This window comes from Rhinolophus hipposideros, assembly GCF_964194185.1.
Source record: "Rhinolophus hipposideros genome assembly, chromosome: 23".
NCBI lineage: Eukaryota > Metazoa > Chordata > Mammalia > Chiroptera > Rhinolophidae > Rhinolophus > Rhinolophus hipposideros.
The window spans coordinates 11188846-11205610 of NC_138069.1; the positions used below are offsets into that span (position 1 = coordinate 11188846).

Sequence of the window (16765 nt, forward strand, 5' to 3'; positions counted from 1 at the left end):
AAGGGCCCACGAAGTACACGCTGCTGCCTCTGCTGCTGCTGCTGTTGCTCCGGGGCTTTGGCCCCAACGCAAGCACAGCCGATGGCCCTGAGGCTCTCACGGAGGGGGTGCCCTGGGGCCTCTATGGAGACCCTCTGCCCCTCACGAGCACACCCCACATCAGGCTGCCAAGCATAATGGACGTCCCTGCTGGGCAGCTCGGCCCTTTGCTTTACCTGCCCCTGCCCCTGCCCCTGCCTGGCAGTCAGAGGTTGGGCCTAGCCTGGGCTTGACCACCTACTCTTCCGCTCCTCTGACACCTGGGGTGACCAATGGGGCATTAACTATCACTGTCCGTGGAGGACTTCACCTGAGTGTCCCAAGTGGCTCTAACTTGAGATCTGTAGCCAGAAGGCTGGATGACTGGCATGGTGGGCCCACCTCACCTACAGCTGGACACGTGGCACAAAACTGCTGATTCATGGAGGCTCACAGGCTGCTGGCTGTTTGTATATTCTCTCGTCTCTAGCTGTTGGCCGAAACATAATTGTAGCTGTCACTTTGGCAGTGAGATGCTGTGATGTGTCCTCATACAACTGCTTCTGCTCCCTGGCAGTGAGCTTTTGGGAGGTGGAAGGGATCTGCAGCTGCTCCCGTGGAGAGAGCCATTCTGGAACATGTTCTATGTGCTGTTCACCCAGATGCAGCTGCGGGAATGGTGTGAGCACCAGGCTAAGGCCCTGCGTTAGAACAGGCACTGGCACGCCTGTGTCCGCAGCTATAGCAATGCAATTGTGATGGCACCAATTAGTACCAGAGAGGTGAGGCGCATGGGGAGCTGGGAGGGCTCGAGAAGCAGCCTTTCAACTTCGGCCCAAGTGGGACTCCAGAATGCAGGCGAATGAGTAGTTAGACAGCAGGGTACCTGGCATCCATAGCGAGATGGTGCCAGAGATATCGCTGGGGCCAGACTGGGAAGCAGGGCACTTGATGCCGGAGGCAATGGGGAGCTTCCCAAGCACTTAAGGGAGAGAGTGATGGTCTGACAACATTGGTGTCTGGGCTCAAACATCCCAAGAAGCGGCACTAAGGGTAAGGCCCTCCCTCCCCACAGTAGTCTGTAAGAAGTGTGCTGCCAGGAAAGGTGTTCTGGAGAACCTGGAGCCTCAGCCCCAGGATGCAGGGGCGGCGTGGCTCTGTGCTGCGTGGGTGAGTGTGGGAAGGGCCCACTGAAAGTATGCAGCGAGCACGAGGCAGCACTGCCCGCACGCTTTCCTTCTTCCTCGGTCTTCCTAGGCCAGAGTTCATTAATGAAGCACCTGCCTGCAAAAGTGCCAAGTGCAAGGGGCTGCACACACTCAAGCTAAAAGGTTGGGGGAGGCTCTTGGGGCTGAGAGATGGTCCCACTGCCTGTGGGTGTTGCCTCTCCCACCACATATACACACTATTAAACAGCAGAGGCAAATATCCAAGCTAGGTTGTTGGAGGAATTCCTAGGAGGAGGGTTCCGTCCTCATGTACTTCAAGAAATACTGGTTTACACGCTGGCTAAGGAAGACAGAAGTCTATGAAATGCTGGGAGTCGTGGCCAGTAGGGGAGCTGTCCATGAGCCGGAAGGCAGAGTACACCAGGACCATTGTGGAAGGCAAGAGGAGGACAATTCAGTGATGGAAATTTTGTGTACCCTTCTCAGGAGTGCGCTGTTGTACAAGCAGTGGTTTGGCAATGATTCTCCCCTTTCAGCTGCAAGCCAGGGAAGGCAGGATGCCTCTCAGATTGTCAGGGGAGGAGGCCAGGAAGAAGGGATTCCCAATCTGTCATGCTCTTCCATCAGTGTTCCCCGAGGTGGGCTGTGGGCGTGTGCACGCGTGCATGTGTGTGCGTGCGTGTGTGTGCGTGCGTGTGTGTGTGTGTGAGTGTGTGTGTGTGGTGATGCTGGAGGGTGGAGAGGCAGCAGGTGTTGAACAGCGAGGAAGGCCCCTCACCAGGGCAGCCCCTGACACAAGGTGGGTGTGGTCGGTCTGGAACCATTTGGCCTGTGGCTGGGTCCTGAATCTTCTCCTGTTTTCTCACGCTGCCATCATAATCTCCTGGCTGCCAGTGGCTGGCTTGGAACAATAGACCAAGATGTAGTTTTACCTATTTGGTTTGCTTTTTCTCCTATAAAATTTACAAAATTTAACGACAACATGAATCCAGTTTTTAAAACTTTTTTTTTTTTTAATCAAACTGGCAACCTTGTGGTTGAGAGCCCACTGGCCCATGTGGGAATCGAACCGGCAGCCTTTGGAGTTAGGAGCACGGAGCTCCAGCCGCCTGAGCCACCGGGCCGGCCCATTAAAACATTTTTAATGTAAAATATAACATACAGTCAGGAAAGTCCAAACAACCATATGTACAGCTTAAAGTGAATGCCATATATATGCGTGTGTGTGTACATATATATATATATATATATATATATATATATATAAATATTTTTAAAAAACACAAATGACCCTTACATCTTTGCCTGGACAACTTCCACTGAAATTCTCTCGATGTACAAAAAGATATAAAATGGAAAATAAACATGTCCTTCTTTCCTTTTTTTCCCATAAGTAACCACTAACAATTACTTGTATATCCTTCTAAAAATTTTTCTTTGCATTAGTAACGTTTCTAAAATGAGTATGTGATCATACAGGCTTTGTCTTATATTTAATGATACATTTTAAAAGAGTATGCAATCATGCCTCTGCTAAGATTTAAAATTAACGTGTCAAAGATTTAACTCATTAATTAATGAGAGAACCACTAAAATATTACAACCAATTCAAAGGAGAACTCCAATTATCACACATGATAGTCAGATAAGGAATGTTGAAATGATTTTAGAAATGATGCAGAACTGGTCAGTCTCCACAAGGCAATAGTCAGTTGTGTTCCACAATGTCCATTTCTGTGAACGAGAATTATCTGCATTACTATCAAGATTTTACAACGTAAGTTCCATCTTCAGAGTTAAGAAATGTCTAGTCAAAGACAACAAAAAGCAGAGATAACTTAGGTGGGTAAGCTATTCAGGACATCCACTAAATTTCAACGTCTTTCACAGTTTTCTCTACACCTGTAATTGGCTCCCTACCTACTACCCTCCTAGGATTTCCCTGCCACAGCCCCTGCTGCTCTGTTTGTACCAACTGATCCAATCCCTCCGCTCATAAGAACCAACCAGCCTAGGCTGAGCCAGACAGGTGTTCCCAAGGCCCTGAAACTGCTTCTATGCTGGTGGTCCCTGGATTTGTGATTTAGGCTGACTCAGGGCTGGTGGTCATGTTGGGCATTGTATAAGGTGGTCAAGGGTTCTGTGAAAAGGGGAAGAGATTAGAAGTGCAGAGATAAATGACCTGTGGCCTGGCAGGAAGGACAAAGTGGCAGTCTAAGGAGCTTCCTGTTCTTGGGATGGCTTCCTGCATTTGGATGCCGTGAGATTCCTCCTTTATGCTTGAGACAGCTTGGGTGGGTGTCTGTTCCAATAATTCCCCACCTGAAAGAATAGCTGACATGAAAGGTGTACAGTATTATCACCTAAGGGTCTGGGGTAGCATCTCAATTCTCCTGGTCTGAGGCAGCTTCCCACAGCCCAGGGTCTGTGTTGGCACCATGTCAGCCCCAGAGGGCAGGGGCAGCATGGTCCATGATACAGCGGAAAAGAACAAATACTTGACTCACTCTGTACCCTTTGACAATCAACTCATCTCCCATGAACAGGTTTTCTTGTCTTAACAATGGGGAAAGATGCTCCTTTCTGCCTTGCCTCCTAGGGCTTCTGTAAGGGAGAGGCACAGGTGTGAGTGTACTGCCATGGCCAGTCACACAGTGGGAACTGAGCGCACAGCTCTGGCGGGACAGGGCAGCTCTGCCCCTCTGTGCAAAGTGCTTGGAGACAAGAGGTTTTGTGCAAATGGCCAGTCGTGATTAATTGATGGGGAGGCTCTCAGGCAAGGGATCAGCTTTCACAGATAAATGTGTGTGTGTGTGTGTGTGTGTGTGTGTGTGTGTGTGTGTGTACACACTTTGGCTCTCCTGAGAAGGGAGTGTTCATTCAGTGTAAGACAAGTATGTCTACGTCAAGATTTTTCATACATTCAACGATACCTTCTCACCATCTTCATTCACTGAGCATATATTAAGCACCTACTGTATGCTAAGCACTGTCCCAGGCACTGAAATACTGATATGAAGAGAGCCAGCTCCTGCGTTTGTGGTGTTGGGAGGCAGACATACAAAAAGAGCTTCACGGAGAAGTGTGATAAGCACAGACAGGAAAACAGGATATTCCGGCAGCAGCAAGCAGGGGCAGCCACCCATAACCCCAACCCCAACGTGACATTAAGGATCCCAGGGCATATATAGAGGAATGTCTGGTGTTGCTTGAGTGTTCGGGAATGTGAGCGGCTAGCTGAAGGGGGCAGTGGGGCCAGTCACGTGGGGTCTTGGTGGCCTCAGAGGGAAGTCCGTTCTTAAGAAGGTGAGTGCTTTGGTCAGATTTGTACCGTAAAACAGTCCCGCTGGCTGCCTGTGGAGAGCAGGTTGGAGGGAAACAGACTAGCAGCACAGATACCCACTAGGGGGCTGTTACAGGCATCTAAGCAAGAAGTGACCATCAGAGGAGGACAGGGGCAGAGGGAACCGATTCAAGAAATGATTTGACCAGGATTTAACCTGAGAAATGAGACGATGATTCTCAGGGTTTCATTGTGGATGACCGTATGGTTAGGGTGTTACCATCACAGGAGAGAGAAAGCACAGGAGGAGAAGCAGGCTTGGGGGAGAGGGCTGGGCTAGGCAATGATGAGTTCAGGCAGAGACGTAGTGAATATGAAAGACCTGTGTGCAGCCAGGTAGAAGCATCCAGTGGGCAGGTGGATGTACAGGTCTGAGACCTGGGGAGCTTGTTGGGGTTGTGAAGCTAGAGAGAGGACACTGGAGTGAATGGGGCATGGACAAGTTTATATGAGTGTGGAGAGAGAGGAGAGAGCAGGGGGAGAATTGGAGGACATCATGCCTTTGGCCATAAAATTCTAACTTGCTGAGAATGAGGGTGGGAAAGGGCCTAAGGGCAAGGAGGGGATGTTTGGAACTTTTGTTACAGGAAATAGGAGACAATCTGACTCAGGACTAGCAATACAGAGCCCTCTTGGCTTTGATGGTCATAAATCTGCATTGGCACTAATCTAACTGCCTTGGCTTTGCCCCAGGGCACAGAAGCCAGGAAGGCAGGTTGGCCTATAGTACCTGGGCTCTAGGTACTATAGGTACTTGCTACCTTGTTTCCCCCATAAGACCTAGCTGGACAATCAGCTCTAATGCGTCTTTTGGAGCAAAATTAATATAAGACCCGGTCTTATTTTACTATAAGACCTGCCTGATCTTATAACACAATATAATATAATTATAATTATAATATAATGTAATATAATATAATTCTGGGTCTTATATTAATTCTTGCTCCAAAAGATGCATTAGAGCTGATTGTCTGACTAGGTCTTATTTTGGGGGAAACACGATAGAAAGGTGTGACGGAAGGGGAGGGTGTGTACCTGAGAGAGCTAACTGTTCACCAAAAACTATTGTCATCCCCCACCCTTCCATAGAATAGAGTTGAAGCTAGGAAGGGGCTACCCAGCAGAGACTGCTTTTCCTAGTACAGCCCTTCCCTTCATACCTATTACATCTGAGAGGAGGCAAGTGACTCGTTCTTGCCAATGGAATGTTGATTAGGGACGACTTGTGGCATTTCCAGCCCAAGATAGTTAAGAAGCCAGATGTTCATTCTGCACCCTTCCTTTCCCCTTCTGCTAGTCTGATGCCCCCTTTGGAAACCACATGTTGGAGATGGTGGAGCCACAAGGTAGAAGGATCCTGGTCCCCGAATCATCTCACGGAGGAAAGATACCACTGATCAGGAACACCCGTTTGGAATTTTTGTGAGCAAGAAATCTGTGTCATCTGAGCCAATACACATTTTGGAATTTGTTATAGCATCTAGCATTTCCTTAACTAATATAGGGTTGAAGAAAACCGATGGTTGTTCAGCTGATTCAGATGGGCCAGGCTGGGGAAACAATTAAGGCCTCTAGGGACCATCTTTAACAAAGATAGCAGTAGTGGAGAGAGGACTGGAAAAATCTAGAAAGCAGGAGATAAAGGCCTCTGGTAGGATTTAGGAGGGTACCTAAATATAATACAGATTTATTATATTGAAATTAGATTTCAGAGACAAGCTACCCCAGGATGTGGCAAGGGCCAAGCGGGCAGAGGCAGGAACATTAAGCAGGACCAGGAATTGAGTTAGCTGGTTAGTCCAGCCAGATGTCCTTGTCTGTGATAAAGCGGGACGTGGGTGGAGAGAAAGCCTCAGAGGCCTAGCCGTCGTCTTGCAATGTGGGCGAGAAGAAAGGGAGGAGCGCTTTCATATGAAAAAAACTAATAGGACTGCCATCTCTCAGTCTTGTCAGCTTCCTTGGCTAATAGAACTGAGCAGGGCATCTCATCCCGGCTAAGGATTTTCTCAGTAGGCCACATGGGAGGCACACATGGGAGGCACACCTGAAAGCTGGTCCATGAAAAAGACCCCCGTAAATGTGACGTAGCGGGTCCATCCAGAAACGGCCAGATCCACAGCAAGAGAGCTCCCTTCAGTTGGTAGAGCAGCTTGGCAAAGCACTTATTTACAAATTATTTGAGCCTCATGGACATCCCAGGGAGAGCCACATGAAAATGGTGTCTGCCACGTCAAGTCACCAAAGTGTTAAGTGAGATCCCTCAGGAAGGGGTGGAGCCAGGGTCTCCTGATCCTTGGGCGGTGGTTCTCATTATGAAATTCCTTTTATAGGTATTTTTAGACATTAACTGCCCATCACCACAGGAAGATTTAAGCCTCAACGTGCCATTGGCAGCAGGAATGACTGAGATGGCCTCCAAAGACACTTCCAGCTAGTGAGCCTTAGAAGACTTTCTGAATGAAAGGTGCCAAAACAGGGATGGGAGTAGGAGTGACAGAAAACATAAAATAATAGTTGTGAAAAATAAGAGAAGTTTATTTATCTTTAAAAAATAAAAATTCTGAGGTAGGTGTCAAGGGTTGTTGTGGCCCGCCACGATTTCAGAGAGCCAGGGCTCCTTCTATTTTGTTGTTCTCACTGTTGTGTAGCAAATTATTTCAAAATTCAGTGGCTTAAAACAACAATAAACATTTATAATCTCACACTTCCTCAGGAATTCAGAGTGACTTATACTGGGTGGCTTGAGCTCTGTCATGATGTCAGGAGGACATCATGAGTCAGGATGTCACGGGGGTCTGTAGTCATCTGAAGGCTTGATGGGGACTGCAATATTGCTGGCAAGTTGGATCTGGCTGTTGGCAGGAAGCCTCAGTTCCGCGCCACCTATAATCCTCCACAGGGTTGCTTGAGTGTGCTTACAACATGGTAGCTGGCTTCCGCTAGCCTAGGGCAAGTGATCCAAGAGAGAGTAAAGCAGAAGCTACAATATCTTTTATGATGCAGCCTCAGAAGTCACACCGCCATTTCTGCAATGTCCTATTGGTTGCACAGGTCAGCCCTATTTAATACAGGGGAGAAATAGGCAAGAATGTGAATACCAGAAGTTGAGAATCATTGGAGGTCATCTCAGAAGTTGGGTTACCACATCTGCCATCCTCAACGTGTGGCTTCATCCTCATGTGCTAAGATGGCTGCTCTAACTCCAGCTATCACATCACAGAAGGTGCTTTCTAGCTAGCATGAAGGAGGAGGAAAGGAGGAAGGGCATGCTTTTTTCATTTAAGGATACTTTCCAGAAGTTGGATATACCATCCTATTTATATCTCATTGATCACATAGCTGGAAAGGAGGCTGGGAAATTTAGTATTTATTTTGGATGGTGATGTGCTCAGCTAGACCAGATACAGGGGTACAGTTGGCAGTCTCTGCCACATCAGCAATGTTCCTGTGTATATTTCAAAAAATGAGGGTGAAGGAGGGGAGCATAGAGACCATTACTACCTTGGCTTATTGACCTGGCTAAGGAGTTATGACCCATCTTGTCTGGGAAATAATTGTGTGTGTGTGTGTGTGTGTGTGTGTGTGTGTGTGTGTGTGTGTGTGTGTTTTGCAGGGATTGGGGAGGAGTGTAGATTAGTGCTTTACCCTGTAATTAGTGAATCTAAGTGTAAAGAAAAAATAGTCCTTCGAAGTGCTCAGGAGACAAATGAGCATTACAAACAGACCTAGTCCTAGAAGCCCAATCAAGGGTGGTCTCAAGAGTTAAGATGATCCAGAAAATGAGATTTTCACAGGAGGCATTGTGAGGGCAGCTTCCTTCTGCACCCAGACCTGCAGGTTTAAATAAATTCTAGGTAGCCTGATTTCCTGATCAAATGCAGACGCACAGATGGGCAACTCTACCAGCTGTGTTTTGAAAAGATCATATGATTCCTGATCAATGAACCAAAGAGACCAAATCCGGAAGTGTTTAGCGCTGAGCTGCAGATTTGCCCAGATCTCTCAGAGACCAGAGCCAGGGCTTGAGCAGCCAGCTGGGTGCTGACTCAAGCTAGGGGTAAGGGGGTAGTGAGAGTGCTGTTGGGCTTTGGAGCCTGGTTGAGCAGATGAGCCAGAAGCCTGCCAGAGAATTCTAAAGCTTGAGAAGTCCACGGAAAAACTGCCATGGCAGGAGGGCAAGGCTCTGGCTTGGCCAAGTGGCCAGTGATAGGGGCACCGTCATCCTAGAGGAATGCAGATTCTGAGGCAAGAAGCCTGGGGCTGGACACCCAAAAGGACAGCAAGTCCTGCCAAGGCCTGTGCCAGAGGCTGGCTTGCCCTTTGCTGCCAGAGCTTGCCCGGACATGGATCCTTCTCACAATAGTGGGAGGGGGTGGGCTCCAGACTCAGAGGTACTTGCTTCATGGAGAGTGGCTGGGGGTCTCCTACCTGCCTAGCTGGTCTCCCACACCTTATCCGTGGCCCAAATTGAATGGTGTCCTAGGTCCTGAGTCCCCTGCTGGCCATCTCCAGATGGGGTTTTCAGGACACCCCGGGCAGGTGACATGCTCACTCACTCGGGCCATAGCCTCATGCTCTTTATGGCACATGGTTCGTCAGTCATCACCTCATGGCTGCTGCACAAGGGTCAGCAAAGCTCCCAGCCTTCCCCACTCTGCCATGGCCTCAGTCCCGAGTTCCTTAAGAACTTGACAGACCTCCACAGACTCCTATTTTGAGGACTTTTTCAAGAGACCTCCAGGTGTGGCTGAGATTGGTCTCCAGTCTTGGATAGAGGGTAAGGTCCCTGGGGGCTAAGGGTGAGCTGGTAGGGGGCGGGAGGAGAAGCAGAGTATCCTGAAGTAGCCTGAAATTGGCTTAGGAAATCTGGAACTCTGTTTGTTGGCTCTCTTACACCAACGCCTAGTGAACTCCTGCTCAATGGGGCAGATACAAGGCTAATGCCCTGGGGACTCCGAGCAGAGGAAGACTCACGTGACATCATCCCAGATAAACAAATACAGCAAAACAGCTGAGGGTGCAATGTGCAGTGATGGGTTAAGTACAAGGTACAAAAATAATGGAGGAGGGGATGACGCTAGTAGAGTGTGGTAAAGGAAAGCTTCACAGAAGAGGGGATACCTGCGAAAGGAATGGGAATTCCTCAGCCGCCAGTGGGGTCTGGTGAGGAAGGTCATCCAGCAGAGGGAACAGCAGGTCTCTGAGTTCTTAGCCGTGAGACCACCTGGGGTAGAGGAAGGGATTTCATGTGCCTGGTGTGTTTACTTGACTCTGAAGTTCCTGGCCTGTTCAGAGTGGAGTGTGGCCTTGATCTCTTTTCACTAAGCATCTCAGAGGAGTCAGGCAGGAAAGGAGATAGTTCGTCACTGCAGGGTTTGTTGGGTTTCCTTGTATCTTTGAGTCCTCAGTATCTGGTCATGATAGTGGAAGCACGATAATTAGGAAGGGGAGAAGGGTTCTCTGGTCTTGGACAACCAACCTGGTCTTGGAGAACTTTCTGCATGGAGGTCCCCTAGGGATGACTGCCCCTCGCAGGGCTGCGGGGTGCCCTGGGTGGGGCATTTCTGGCCTCCCTCCCTGCTGTCAGACCCAGTCTCTCCAGATCTCTGGTGCTCTCCCGAGCCCATGGGAACCCCAGTATTGCCAAAGCACCCGTCCTGCCTCTTGCAGCTGGCACTACGGGATAGAAGCATCAGCGGGCCGACACTGGCACACTGAAGTCACTCTTTGTGGTACACAAGCTTGCTTTTCCTCCAGGACCCAGGAAAAAGTGATATGCAAATGCATCAACAGGGGACCCAAAGCTAAACAGCAGCTCCGGAGTTGTTCTATGAAGACAGAAGGAACCAGAGGCCCCATGAGGTCCAGTGGTCATCTCCTCCTCTCTGGGTCAAAGTGGGCGAGTGGGACTGAACCAGAGCCACGCTGGGATGTCACCGTGTCTGCAACTCCACGTGGCCCAGGAGCCTCAGGCCCAGAGCTGCCAGGGCAGCAGCAAGGCTACTGGAGAATTTGTGGTGCAGGTGGAGGGTAGGCCTGCCTTCAGTGTCAGTGTCCTGGCCAGCCCAGCTCATTCATCCAGGAACCCCTTTCCCCGATTATTGCTCTTCTCAGCGCGATCTGCAAATAGCCTCCTGGCAACTCTGGCCTCTTACCTTTGCCAGCTCCAACCCCAAGGCTGAGCTTAGGTCACATTCCTCTGGCCCTGTAATTAATTCCCTTAATTGCAAACGCCTTGGTCTGGCATTCAAGGATCTAACCACTACGGTACTAATCCACCTCTCACCAGTCTTCCTTATACCCCTCCATCCTTTTTATCCTCTGCCTGCAAAGTTCTCCCATCCTTGAGCCCTGGATCTTGCTTTTACCTGGTGTAAATGCCCCCTTGTTGCTGCTGTGACACTGCCCTTCTGATCAGGCCCAGCTCTAGCACTGTCTTACTTATTAAGTATTCCTTGTCACCTTCTGCCCTCTGAACCCATGGCCTAAGGAGTGGAGTTTTTTACTAGATCTTTAATTACAAGAGTCATACGTGTTTATCAAACCATTCCCACGTTACAGAAGTGTACACAGTAAAATGAGTGTGTGTCATCCCCACTCTCCTTTCCCTAGACCTCAACTCCAGTTAACAATCAGGCATCCACATGGGTACCCATTTACCCAGCATGAGAGGGACCCTCGGGGACCTTCCACAACCACTTGATACGGTGGTAGCATGGTAGGGTTTGGGACAAGCAGAATTGGTAAAAGTTTCCAGAGAGTGGTGACTAGGGTTGTCTTTGAAAGAAAACTTCAGTCTGTGGGGCCCTTGATTTCTTTCAAAGAGAATCCCATGGAGACATTTCTAGTTCGTATGGGAATATTCATTCTATTCACCCAAGAGCCAGAAACTGAAGTTCAAAATGCAACTAGGCCTCTGGAAAATTCTCTTGGCCGAGCACAACCCCCACTACGAGCCCAGGTTGAGCTTATAGGAATGTGGCAGCCTTAATGACATGGTCACGCAGTTGGATGGAAAGAGGCAAGGTTTGAACCCCGGCCTTTCCTTATCCAGCCTGGGCCTTGGCCTGGCCCAGTGTTCTGGCTGAGCAGCCTGGAGCCCATCTGCCTCCTAGGTGCTTCTCCTTACAACACGGTCCAAGAGAAGAATCTACCCTAGGGACTAAGGGGGCCCCGTCCTTAGACTAGGACCTGTGCTGGCATTTTGACGGGGAAGAAGCAGGGATGCGCTGGCATGTCCTTGTCCAGGGACTACAGCCCATGTTTCTAGGCAGTCTGAGGGGCAGGAGGCAGATGTCTTCCCCAAAGAACCTGAGGAACCTCAGGTCTCCCCAATTCAAAGAGACATTTAAGTAGGGAGAAGGGACTGGGGTGCATCTAACCTGAACTGAAGGATGTCAGGGAGGCTCCAAGGTATTGGCATCTAAACTGACATTTGAAAATAAGCAGGAGGTGGCAGGTGAAGGCGGGAGCAGCGTTCCTTGCAGAGGGAACGCTGTGGGCAAAAGGCCTGAAAGCGAGAGACAACAGGACTTGGGAGAAGCTGAAATTCACTGTGGCTGAGCTTAGTATGTGAGGGGGATAGACAGGGGCCTGGCTGGAGAGGTCCACTGCCTGGGTGTGCAAGCCCCAGGGCTTTGTCCCATTGGCCAAGGGGAGCCAAAGAAGAGTTTTAAGAAAAGGAGTGACATTTTAGACAGATGAGTCTGGTTGCCACATAGACCATGAGCTAGAGGTGATAAACTTGGAGGAAGTGAATGCCTTTGGGTAAAAAATAATGGTGGCCTGGATTAGGGCAGAAACAGTGGAATATAAAAAGAAGTAGAATTCAGCATGGCATGTGGGGGTAAGGGAGAGGAAAGGGACCCTGCCTTCGGTGTTGAGGATATAGATTTCAGACCAACAGTTGCATTTAGCAAACAACTGTTAACTGGTTTGGACTCGGCATGGGCAGTTGGGGGACCCCACGTCCTTTCATAAGTAAAGAACTGAAGGCCGGTGGTAAGTAATAAGCCCCCGCTGGCCCCCTAGCCTGTTGACGTCAGTGGCAGACCTGATTGGACAGTCACATCTTGATTCGGGCATATCATGTGCACAGACGCTGCTGATACCATAATCCTGAAGCAGACATCCTAGGCACACAGCTGACCACCCACCCCCGCCAACCCAGTGCTCACCTCACCTATAAGCCTGATGTCCTTAGTCACTCAGCAACGCTCAGAAACTTGGCTTTTTACATACAGAACAAAGATAGTTCATGACCAACCCCATTTCTCCCTCTCTCCCAACCCTGAGCCTAGACTCTCTGCTGGAGTAGTTTCTCTGTGTGGCAGTAAACCTTTTCTACTCAGCTCTCAACTCTGATCTCTAATTTTAATTAGAGCCAGAGGTTCCCACTAGCCGCAGGGACCTGAAGGGGCTTCAGTAAAGTTGGATACACCCTGTATGTTCTTTGCACGGTTCTGATATCCTGAACTGTATGGTTTGTGTTTGGGCTCTCCTGGACACCTGGGGGTACAATGAATGGCTGGAGGTGCTGTCCGAGCCCATGAAGTTGGGAGTGTTGTGCTATGGGGTATGGTGGAAGAATGCAGGTAGGGATCTTAAAGCCTTAGTCTGGTCGCCAGTTCCCTGGGTGACCTTTCCTCTCTGGGCCTGTTCCCACCCTCCACACCCACCCCAGCTCCCAGGTCTTTGCACATGCTGTTCCCTCTGCTGGGAATGCTCTTCCCTTTTTCTTTGTTTGGCTTATCCTCCGTGTCTCTGCTTTGTCAGATGAACCTCACTGACTTCTTGGTCCAGGTAAGTGTCCTTAATTAAATATTCCCATAGACCTGGGTTCCATGACTTCTTCCCCTTCATTAGGGGTTGTCTTTATTTGCTTATTTGCTGCCACCGGCCTTCCCCAGCAAACTGTGCCTTCCATAAGGGAGAGGTTCTGCCTGTCTTACTCATTGTTGTATCTCCAGCCCCTGGCAGGAGACCTGTTTAGGAGGAGGCACTGGATGGATGGATGGATGGATGGATGGATGGATGGATGGATGGACAGACGAACAGATGGACAGCTGGTAAAACAAAAAGCATAATTGAATGAGTTCCTTCCCAGCATTAATATAATTTTCTAGGCCTCTATTTCATCTCTGAAATAGGAAGAATGTTATCTGCTTGCTGCTTTACTTCTGTATCTAATGTGGCTCAAGGCAGCCTGATAAAGTATAGATGGTTTAAAACCAACTGGAATTAAGGCTCCCATTTGGTTCAAAGACCTATTTTCTGATACCTGGTCACATATATGTGAACCTGGAGATAGAAATTCAGAAATCACAGGCCCCTCTTTCACAGCTGGAGTTAGGTCTCCAGCTCCCTGGGTAGGATGTTTCCAGAAGCTCCAGACATGCCTCCTAGAATTAGGGCAATAAATACTCTTCTATGTCTCCATGGCCAGTCAGGGAGGGTGGATGAGTGACACAGCTCAGAACTGGGGCTTGTGCCCCGTGAGGGGCTCTGCTCATTTATCCATCTGTCCGTCTTCAGTGATGGACTGAATGCAGGAATTTATCTGAGGCAGAGCCAGAGGTCTGGCTTAGCGCCCAGTGAGTCATCTCCAAAGAGTTTAGGCTGCACAAGAAGGCTGGCTGTACCCACGTTTGCTTTTACTGTGGCAGGTGGACCTCACCTACTGAGGTCTGGGTCTGCTTGTAAGATGCACCACAGTGAGGAGGCCATTTCTGTGGTCTGCGCAAGTGATTCTGCCCAGCCATCCTCTCCTGAGGGCCTCGAACTACCCATTCTTATTTCCCCCAGTCTTAAGGAAACGTGCTCTTCCTAGAAGGGATAGCTGGCTGGACTGGGGTGAGGAGGTGGTGGCATGTCTGGGGGTGGCAGTGAGACAGAGTGTCAGTCTCATCAAAAATAGCATGAGTGGAATACCAAGAGCCAGGAAAGGGAATACCAGGTCCTAAGAAATTAACAAGGGACATGCGAGAGCTGAAAACTGCAAATGAGGGAAAGGAGGAGGCATGTGATTCTGGAGGAGCCTTTTCAGTGGCTTAGGAATTTAATGCCCATTATACAGATGGGTAATCTTTGGCCCATAGGGACCTGCCTCTGATGGAGACCTGGGAAGAGCCAAAGCTTTCAGTATTCTAAAGAAGGGTGGCCCCTTGTCCCCACTGTTCAATGTGCCAAGTCTGTGCCTTCCCCTTCTGTTTGGACCGCAGTTCATCATTACTGCACTGCTGGTTTCTGTCGCCTTGGGAAACCTTTGCTGGCCCACCCCCTCCTTAAAGTGAGTCACAAAAGTCAATAAAATCATTGTCAAAATCCCAACAATGAAGCGTGGAAAAAAAAAAATCCCAACAATGTTTCTTCAGATAAAGAAAAATTTATCCTAAAATTCATATGGAATATCAAGGGACCTCAGACAGCCAAGGCAATCTTGAAAAAGAACAAAGTTGGGGTTTCATACCTCCTGAATTTCAAAATTTACTTCAAAGCAACAGTAATCAAAACAGTGTGGTACTGGCGTATAGACATATAAACAAATGAAATAGAGAGCCCAGAAATAAACCCTCACATATGTGTTCAAATGATTTTCAACAAGGGTGTCAAGACCGTTCAATGTGGAAAGGATAGTCAAGTCTTTTTAACAAATAGTTTGGGAAAACTGGGTATCTACATGCAAAAGAATAAAGTTGGATCCTTACCTTACGCCATATTAACTTAAATATTAATGCAAATATTAACTCAAAATGGATCAAATACCTAAACTTAAGAGCTAAACTATAAAACTCTTAGAAGAAAATATAAGGGAAAACTTCATGACATTGGCTTTGACAGTGGTTTCTTATGGGTGACACCAAGAGCACAGGCAAAGAAAGATAAATTGGGCTTCATCAAACTTAAAAAACTTTTGTACATCAAAAGACAATACCAACAGAGTGAAAAGAAAACTCATGGAATGGGAGAAAATATTTGCAAATCAAATATATGATAAGGGGTTAACATCCAGATTAATAAGTAACTCTCACAATTCAACAACAAAAAGCAAACAAGCGGATTTAGAAGTGGCCAAAGGACTTGGATAGACATTGCTCCAAAGACATACAGATGGCCAATAAACACATGAGAAGATGTTCAACATCACTAATCATTAGGAAAATAAAAATCAAAACCACAATGAGATGCCACTTCACATCCATCAGGATGACTATTATTAAGAACAACAACAAAAAACTAAACAGATTATAACATGTATTGGCAATGATATAGAGAAATTGGAATACTTGGGCATTGCCAGTGAGAATATAAAACAGTGCAGCTTCTGTGGAAAACAGTATGGCAGTTCCTCAAAACACATGGAATTACCATAGGACCCAGCAATTCCACTTCCAGGTACACACCTAAAAGGACTGAAAGCAAAGACTTGAACAGATGTTTGTGCACTCACATTCAAACCAGCATTATTCACAATGCTCAAAAGATGGTAAGAACTCAAATCTCCATCAATGTATGAATAGATAAGCAAAGTGAGGCATAGACATATGATGGAATATATTCAGACTGAAAAAGGAAAAAAATTCTGACAAGCTACAACATGGAAGAAGCTTGAGGACATTATGCTAGGTGAAATAAGCCAGTCATAGAAGAACCAATACTGTATGATTCTGCGTGCATGAGGTACCTAGAGCAGTCAAATTCATAAAGACAGAAAATAGAAGGGTAATTGTGGGCAAGGGGGAAGGAGGAATGGGGAATTATTATTGAATGGGTACAGCGTTTATTTGGGATGATGGACAAATTCTGGAGCTAGATGGTGGTGATGGTGTACAATAGGGTGGATGTACTTAACGCCACTAAATGTACACTTTACAATAGTTAAAATGGTAAATTTTATGTCACGTATATTCACCACAATGAAAAAAGAAAAAGTTGCATGGGGTGAGGCAGTTCAATCTATAAGTGTCCTCTGGGAGCTTACTCAGGGCCCTGGGAGGTAGTGGGAGAAGTGGGAGGCAGACGAAGGGGGCTGCCTGGTCCCCACCCCATCACCAACCTCCCGTTATTTCTATTTCTCTCACTCCTGCCCATCCTTCAAAGCCCAGCTCCTCTCCCACTTCCTCTGGATGGGATCTCCAGCCCTCCCTGCTGCCCGCAAGAGCACGTACTGAGTCTCCACTCCCTCCTGCTCCAGCAGTTCTGCTCTCCCTGTCCTGGGCTCTTTCCTCAGAGACTG

The 16765-nt window shown here is 48.1% G+C and overlaps 1 protein-coding gene across 1 annotated transcript in view; it reads left to right on the plus strand.

Annotated features, from left to right (window-relative positions):
- Nucleotides 1-727: 727 nt before the first annotated feature.
- JADE2 (jade family PHD finger 2) overlaps nucleotides 728-16765 on the plus strand; it is a 107334-nt gene continuing 91296 nt past the window's right edge. Inside the window, exon 1 of the mRNA XM_081036123.1 lies at nucleotides 728-800. Within this exon, the coding sequence (XP_080892249.1) occupies nucleotides 777-800 (24 nt within the window). The 5' untranslated portion in view covers nucleotides 728-776. The remainder of the gene's footprint in view (nucleotides 801-16765) is intronic.